This window comes from Orycteropus afer, unplaced genomic scaffold (assembly GCF_000298275.1).
Source record: "Orycteropus afer afer isolate SDZICR_OR568_19922 unplaced genomic scaffold, OryAfe1.0 scaffold00003, whole genome shotgun sequence".
NCBI classification, from domain to species: domain Eukaryota; kingdom Metazoa; phylum Chordata; class Mammalia; order Tubulidentata; family Orycteropodidae; genus Orycteropus; species Orycteropus afer.
The window spans coordinates 7582403-7591549 of NW_006921590.1; the positions used below are offsets into that span (position 1 = coordinate 7582403).

At 38.6% G+C, this 9147-nt stretch overlaps 1 protein-coding gene across 1 annotated transcript in view; it reads left to right on the plus strand.

The window, feature by feature from the left end:
- The window catches only part of NGLY1 (N-glycanase 1), a 136373-nt gene that overhangs the window by 17748 nt on the left and 109478 nt on the right, over nt 1-9147 (plus strand). Inside the window, exon 3 of the mRNA XM_007936347.2 lies at nt 7854-8099. Within this exon, the coding sequence (XP_007934538.1) occupies nt 7854-8099 (246 nt within the window). The remainder of the gene's footprint in view (nt 1-7853; nt 8100-9147) is intronic.

The following is a 9147-nucleotide window of genomic DNA, read 5'->3' on the forward strand; positions in this document are numbered from 1 at the left end:
ACAGTCATCAGAAGAAAAGAAGTGATAAAGATTCAAGTAGAAATAAATTAAACAGAAAATAGAAAAAATCAACAAGACTAGGTTAGTTTTTTGAGAAGATTAATAAAATTGACAAACCACTGGTAAATTTCACAAAGGAAAAGAGGGAGAGAATACAAATAACACAAATAAAACAAGTTGGGTGACATCACAACAGAACCAACTGAAATAAAAACAGATAATATTAGGATACTATGAAGAACTACAGTCCAACAAATTTGAAAATATAGAAGAAATGGACAGATTTCTGGAAACACACTACTTAATTAAACTAACACAGACTGAGGTGGAAAAGTTGACCAAACCCATAACAAAAGAAATTGAACAGGTCATAAAAAAAAATTACCAACAAAATAATAGTTTTGGCCCAAATGGTTTCATTGGACAGTTCTACCAAATGTTCAGAGAAGAACTGACACCAATCCTGCTAAAACTATTCCAGAACATAGAAAAGGATAGAATCCTCCCAAATTAATTTTTTTGAAGCAAGCATAACTTTAATACCAAAACCAGGCAAAGACATCACTAAAAAGAAAACTACAGACCAATATCCCTCATGAATATAGATGCAAAAATTTTCAAAACTCTTAGTCAATAGGCTCCAACAACATATCCAAAAAATACATTATGATGAAGTGGGGTTTATATCAGGTATGCAAAGATGGTTCAACATTAGAAAAACAATCAACATCATCCATCACATAAATAAAACAAAGGAAAAGAACCACATGTTCATATCAATCAATATAGAAAAAACATTTGATAAAATCCAACACCCATTCCTGATTTAAAAAAAAAAAAAAACTCAGCAAAATAGGAATAGAACGGACATTCCTCAACATAATAAAGGACATACATGCAAAACCAACACCCAACATTATTCTCAATGGAGAGAGACTGAAACCATTCCTCTTGTGAATAGGAACCAGACAAAGATGCCCTCCATCACCACTTCTATTCAACATTGTACTGGAAGTCCTAGCCAGGCTAATAAGGCAAGAAAGGGAAATCAAAGGACTCCAAATTGATAAGGAAGAAGTCAAACTATCCCTATTTGCTGATGATGTGATCCTATACATAGAAAACCCAAGAGACTCAGCAAGAAAACTACTGAAACTAATTGAGAGATTTAGCATAGTGGGAGAGGATACAAGATCAACATCCAGAAATCAGTTGGATTCCTCTACACCAGTAAAGAGATTGCTGAAAAAGAAATAAGGAAATCAGTACCATTTACAGTGTTGTTGTTGTTGTTGTTGTTATGTGCCATTGAGTCAGACCTGACTCATAGTGACCCCTCCTTGGGTTTCCGAGGCAGTTTCACTACGGAAGTAGATTGCCCCATCTTCCTTCCAAGGAGTGGCTGGTGGTTTGAACTGCCAGCCTTCTAGTTAGGAGTCAAGTGCCTTCGGCACTACACTACCAGAGCTCCTCCATTTACAATAGCTACCTAATAATAATAATAATAATAATAATATACTTGGGAATAAACTTTACCGGAGACAAAAAAGACCTGTACAAAGAAAACTACAAAAGACTACTTCAAGGAACCGTAAGAGATCTACATAAATGGAAGAACATACCATGCTTGTGAATAGGAAGATTGAACATTGTGAAGATGTCAGTTCTACCCAAAGCAATCTATACATTCAATTCAATCCTGATCCAGATCCCATCAACATTCTTTAAGGATATGGAAAAACCAATCGCTAACTTTATATGGAAAGGAAAGAGACCTTGGATTAGCAGAGCCCTATTGAAGAAGAACAGAGGATGTTTCACACTCCCGAATCTCAAAACCTACTATACAGCCACAGTAGTCAAAACAGCCAGATACTGGTACAATGACAAACACATAGACCAATGGAATAGAATTGAGAACCCAGAAACAGATCCATTGACCTGTGGTCAGCTGATCTTTGACAGAGGGCCAAAATCCATTAAATGGGGAAGAGATTGTTTCTCCAACAAATGGTGCTGGCAAAACTGGCTATCCATTTGCAGAAAAATGAAAGAAGAGATGTATCTCACATTATACACAAAAATTAACTACAGATGGATCGAAGACTTAAATGTGAAACCTAACACTATAAAGTTCCTCAAGGAAAAACTAGGGGTAAATTTATGGTAATATATGGCATAAATAGACTATCAAGCATAACACAAAATGCACAAACAGTAGAAGAGAAACTAGAGCCAGGACAAGAATAAATATACACACATCCATGTTCGTTGCAGCACTGTTCATAATAGCAGAGTTGGAAATAAGCTACGTGCCAATCAACAGAAGACTGGATAACCAAACTATGGTACATACACACAATGGAACATTATTATACAACCCTAAAGAATAATGTAGAATCTGCAGAACACCAGTTAACATGAATGAACTTGGAGGACATTATGCTGAGTGAAATAAGTCAGTCACAGAAGGACAAATATTGTATTAGTCTGCTATTGTGAAAGTCAAGGAAAGGTTTATATACAGAGCGAAACTTTTTTTGTTGGTTACTGGGTGAAAGGGATACTGCTAGATAGGTCGAGGCAAGTATTGATTTGGGTGAAGGGAAGGGCATTGCACCAAATGTAAGTGATCAATACAGTGGCGTTGAGGGAAGAGGAAGACATAGAGCGGTACATGGAAGATACTGACAATAAAGATGAACCCTTTTGCATGTAGAGTACTGCATTGTCATTGATAGAAAACACTGATCTAGGGGGGATAGATGGTATGTCTAGGCAGGGGGGAATGTGCCTATGACCGTGTGTTGGGTTGGCAGAGGATGTATGTACACAAGCATATTTGTATGTTCTGTAAAAATGTCTAGGTATATAGTGGAGCTGACAAGAGACAAGGTTGTGGTGACTTCTTAGCCACAGCCAGCTACCCAAAGGGAGCAAGTAGTTGGACCTGTGGGTTTGAGACTTTGGCTGCAGAGGACATCAAGCTCAATTGGCATAACATACTACACAAAAACGTTGTTCCATGTCATAGTTTGGTGAATAGCGTAGTTTTTGATCTTAAAAGCTTGCAAGCAACATACAGTACATCATTGTCAGTGAAGGCAAACACGGGTATACGGGTGGATAGATGAGTGGACAGGCTGAGCTATTAGGTATGTCTGTGCAGTGGGGAGTGTACCCAAGACCATATATAGGGTTGGCAGACAATGGTTCTACAAATGTATTTGTATGTTCTATAAGAATTTCCAGGTGTTTAGTAGAGCTGACAAGGGACAAGGTTGTAGTCACTTTTTGATCACAGCCAGATACCCAGAGGAAGCAAGTGGTTGAACCTTTGGGCTCGGGACCATAGTTGCAAGGGATATCAAGCTCAATTGGCATAACATACTACACAAAACATTGATCTACCTCCTACTTTGGTGAGTAGCGACTGGGATCTTCAAAGCTTGCAAGCAGCCATCTAGATGCAACGATGGGTCTCTCCTCATCCAGAGCAAAGAAGAATGGAGAAAACCAAAGATTCATGGAAACAATTATTGCTAGCAACGGGTACCCCATGTGATCAGCAGCCTATATGACTATGAGAACAGAAGAACTAAATGGTGCCTGACTACCACTATCAATCACTCGGTGGTTGTTGTTGTTGTTTGCCATCGAGTCGGCCCCGACTCATAGTGACCCCTCCTTGGGTTTTCGAGGCAGTATCACTATGGAAGTAGGAATGCCCAACCTTCCTTCCGAGGAGTGGCTAGTGGGTTTGAACCGCCAGCCTTCTGGTTAGCAGTCAAGTGCCTTAGGCACTATGCTACCAGAGCTCCTATTGGAGGGGGATCTATGTAGGAGATCCTGGATAGAGATGGAGAACAATGTGGAACAAAACTCAAAATCATTTGAAGAAAAAAGGGGGAACCAGGTTTGCTGGTCTGATAGAACCTCGTGGAACCACTGAGACCATGGCCCCTAGCTATCCTTCAGGTGTGGAATTGAACCCACAAGTGGCTTCCAGCCAAACAGAAGACAGGCATATGAGTTGGACATTTACCTAAGGTAGATACACTCCTTGGAGAGAACAATCATGGGAGAAAGAAGGGCTTTTTATGCACAGGGAGACACCTCGGGGGGCAGGAGTGCATGGAGGAATGGACATAGGGAAGAGGTAATTATCAGGAGGAAGTGGGAGGGGAGCTGTTGCATTGAAGTAAATTGTAGTCAGTGTCATGAGACAAAGTATATGTGAACTGCTGTATGGAAAGTGAATTTGCTCTGTCAACTTTTGCTCAAATCACAATTTAAAAAAGTTAACAGGTGGCAGTCTGGGATCAATGATAATGCTAAGTAGCAGGCTGGACTCCTGAGGAGAGGTACGACAGTCCATGGGGGCAGTAAGTTTCTAACACTTGGTTCTGATCAATCCTTACTGCATTCCTATTGTCATATTTCCTTTAATAAACCTATTCATAAGCAAAAAAAAAAAAAAAGAAGCTTGAAAGCGGCCATCTAGATGCAACAATGGGTCTCTTCTCATCCAGAGCAAAGAAGAATGAAGAAAACCAAAGACACATGGTAACAATTAGTCCAGTGGACTGGTACACCATGTGATCCTCAGCATATATGACTATAAGGCCAGAAGAACTAGATGGCGCCCAGCTACCACTGACAACCGCTCAGAGGGGCATCTATGTAGGAGATCCAGGATAGAGTGGGATAACAATCTGGAACAAACCTCAAAATCATAAGGAAAAAAAAAAAGGACCAGGTTTGCTGGTCTGATGGAGCAACTGAGACTATGGCCCCTAGCTACCCTTCAGGTCTGGAATTGAACCCATATCTGTGGCTTCCAGCCAAACAAAAGACAGATGTATGAGCTGAATATTTACATTACTTAGAGACACTCCTTGAAGAGATCAACCATGGGAGAATAGAAGGGTTGTGTATGCAGAAGGAGACAGCTAGGAGGGCAGGAATGCTTGGGAGGGAAGGACACAGAGAAGAGGTAACCATGGGGAGGAGGAAGTGAGAAGAGAGCTGTTACATTGTGGGAAATTGCAGTCAATGTCATGAGACAAAATGTGTATGAACTGCTCTATTGAAAATGAATTTTCTCTGTAAATTTTCACCCAAATCACAATAAAAATTTAAAAAATGAAGAAATTGAAGATTTTTTACCAACTTCTGCAGTGTGAAATTGATCAAACATACAATCAAGATCCATTGATTATTACTGGTGATTGGATTGCAAAACTTGGAAAGAAAGAAGAAGCATCAGTAGTTGGGAATTAGGACCTTGATGATAGAAATGACATTAGAGATCTCATGATGGAATTTTGCAAGACTAACAACTTATTCATTGCAAATACATTTTTTTCAACCACATAAACTGGTGACTGTACATGTGGACCTAGCCAGATGGAATGCACAGGAATCAAATAAACTATATCTGTGTAAAGAGACAATGGAGAACCTCAGTATCATCAGTCAGAACAAGACCAGGGGCTGACTGTGAAACAGACCATCAATTGCTCATATCCAAGTTCAAGTTGAAGCTGAAGAAAACTAAAGCAAGGCCACAAGAGCCAAAGTAAAACCTTGAGTATATCCCACCTGAATTTAGAGACAATCTCAAGAATAGATTTGATGCACTGAACACTAATTACCAAAACCAGATGAGTTGTAGGATGACATCAAGCACATGATACATGAAGAAAGGAGAAGGTCATTAAAAAGGTAGGGAAAGGAAGAAAAGTCGAAGATGGATGTCAGAAGAGACTCTGAAACTTGCTCTTGAACATAGAGTAGATAAAATGAATGCAAAAAATGATAGTGTAAAAGAGGTAAATGGAAGGTTTCAAAGGGTGGCCTCAGAAGACAAACTAAAATATTATCTGTGACAAGACCTGGAGTTAGAAAACCAAAAGGGAAGAACATGCTTGGTGTTTCTTAAGCTGAAGGAACTGAAGAAAAATTTCAAGCCTCGAGTTGCAATATTGAAGAATTTTATGGGCAACATACTGAACAATGCAGCAAGTGTCAAAAAAGATGGAAAGAATACATAGAGTCATTGCACCAAAAAGAATTGGTCAACGTTCAGCTATTTCAGAAGGTAAAATATGATCAACAGCTAATGGTATTGAAGGAAGAAGTCCAAGCTGCACTGAAGGCATTGCCTGAAAACAAGGCTCCAAGAATTGATAGAATACCTGTTGAGATGTTTCAGTAAACGGATGCAGTGATGGAAGCACTTACTCATTTGTGCCAAGACATTTGGAAGACATACTTGCCCATCCAACTGGAAGAAATACATTTTTGTGCCCATTCCAAAAAAAGAGGTGATCCAACGGAATGCAGAAATTATTGAACAATATCATTAGTATCACACACAAATTAAGTTTTGCTGAACATAATTAAAAACAGTTGCAACAGTATGTAGACAGGGACCTGCCAGAAACCCAAACCACATTCAGAGAATGATGTGAAATGAGGGATATCATTTCTGACTCAGATGGATTTTGACTAAAAGCAAAGAATACCAGAAAGATGTTTACCTGTGTTTTAGTTACTATGTAAAGGCACTCAACTGGTGGATTATAAGAAATTATGGATAACTTTGCAAAGAATGAGTATTCCAAAATATTTTATTACGCTCGTGGGGAACCAGTGTATGACCAAGCAGCTGTCATTCAAACAGAACTGTGTGGTTTGAGATCAGGAAAGGTGTGGGTCAGGGTTGCATTCTTTCACCATACTTATTAAGTCTGTGAGCATATAATCCAAGAAGCTGGACTATATGAAGAAGAACAAGGCACCAGAATTGAGGGAAGACTTGTTAAAAATCTGCAGTATGCAGGTGATACAACCTTGCTTGCTGAAAGTGAAAAGGACTTAAGCACTTCTTGATGAAGATGAAAGACTATATAGCCTTCAATATGGCCAGTTGATCCTACTAGGTCTGCCAACATCAGGAAAATAAGGTCATTCTCAATTGTAGTGCTCACAATTTACAGTTCTATGTACAGCATGGTGTTACTACATGTTTATCTCATTTGCAGTTGATAGAGTTACTGTTTTAGCACTGTTACTTTTCAACACCTATGAACCATGGAAAATTTTCATTTCACCTCTTTGTAGTTTGCAAACTATTTTTGCATTGTGAGTGTTGTAATATTTATCTGAAAGTGCTCTAATCATTTTATAGGTATTTTTAAATCACTGCTTAGAGAATAGTTTTTTTGTTGTTGTTGATTCGTTTTGTTTGCTTTACTTCGTTTTATTTGTACCACTTTTGAATTACTGTTAACAATCCCTATTTTTTAATTTAATAGCAGGATATATATTTTGTTATCTTGGAAAAAATGAATTAAGCTCATACACAGGTTTCTAATCATGTAGCAATTCTTTAGGCTTTGATTTGGAAGATATGAAAGTTATTATTTAACTTCTGATGGTTTTATGTTACCCTTGATCCTTTTGTATGGTTGTATCTCTGGTATCACTGTTATGTCATAGAGAATCATAAGTAATGCTATATGCTGTTGCAGAGAAGAATGTGCATTTTTGCAGCTCTTACGAGGCTTTTTCACTTATTCCCAAAGGATAAAATATTTTTCTAAAGGTCTTTTGAGTCACATTAAATAAGCCAAATGTTACATGCTAATAAGACGTGTTTTCTTAATTTTTGGGTATATGTACAGGCAGTATTTACCTTTGTATAAAAAGATTATATTAATGGTAAGGAAACAAAATAATTGTTAAAATTTGGTGTCCTCTATACTACTGGATTTATTTACATATATTAGAATGACTTGTTAGTATAAAGAAAAATTTCATATATTTTCTAATTTTGTAAATTCCAGGGAGAAACACATCTTATCTTTCCTAAAAAAGCATCAGTGGAGCAGCTGCAAAAAATTCGTGACCTGATTGCCATAGAGAGAAGTAGCAGATTGGATGAATCAAGTAAAAACCACAAAGTAGAATTATTTCAGCAACCTGCAGCCAGTTCCCAGATTCCTACAACGCAGTCTTCAAATCCTATTGGGTTAGCACAGTACCCAGGGAACACTGAAGAGCAGTCATCAACTCCAATGCCTGCTCCAATGGTAATGTTAGAATTAAATCTTCCTTGACTGCTTATTTGAACACATTGAAACAGCAAAACCTTGGGAAATGTTATCATTTACTGCTAATTTTATACTCCAGTTATTCTTCATTTTTAAAATTCTACACAGCCAAACTTACTCAGCTTTTTAAAACAATTGCTAACATTCTTTTATTTATACTTTTAAATCTTAACTTGTTGCCTATAGTTTCTAAGGTAATCTAAGGTTTGTTTATCTATAAAAGCACCTGTTGCGGTTTATAGTAGAGCTGGCAAGGGACAAGGTTGTAGTTACTTCTTGGCCAAAGCCAGCTACCCAGACAGCCAAGTAGTTGCACCTGTGGGCTCAGAACCATAGTTGCAGGGGACATCAAGATCAGTTGGCATAACATACTACACAAAACATTGTTCCACATCCTACTTTGGCAAGTGACTGGGATCTTAAAAGCTTGCAAGCGGCCATCTAGATGCAATGGTAGGTCTTTCCTTGTCCAGAGCAAAAAGGAATGAAGAAAACCAAAGATTGATGGAGACAATTACTCCAAGTGACTGGTATACCATGTGATCCTCAGCCTATATGACTCTGAGACCAGAAGAACTAGATGGTGGCTGGCTACCACTGTCAACCACTCGGTAGGGGATCTTTGTAGGAGATCCTGGATAGAGAGGGAGAACAATGTGGGACAAAACTCAAAATCATTTAAAAAAAAAAAAAAGGGACCAGGTTTGCTGGTCTGATAGAGCCTGATGGAGCCACTGAGACTGTGGTCCTTAGCTGCCCTTCAGGTCTGGAATTAAACCCACTCCCATGGCTTCCAGCCAAACAAGACAGGTATATAAGCTGATCATTTACATTAGGTAGATATACTCCTTGGGGAAAACAATCATGGGAGAATAGAAGGGCTGTGTATGCACAGGGAGACAGCTTAGGGGGCAGTAGTGCATGGAAGGAAGGACACAGGGAAGAGGTAACTATGGGGAGGAAGTGGGAGGGGAGCTGTTGCATTGTGGTAAATTGTAGTCAATGTCATGAGACAAAGTGTATGTGA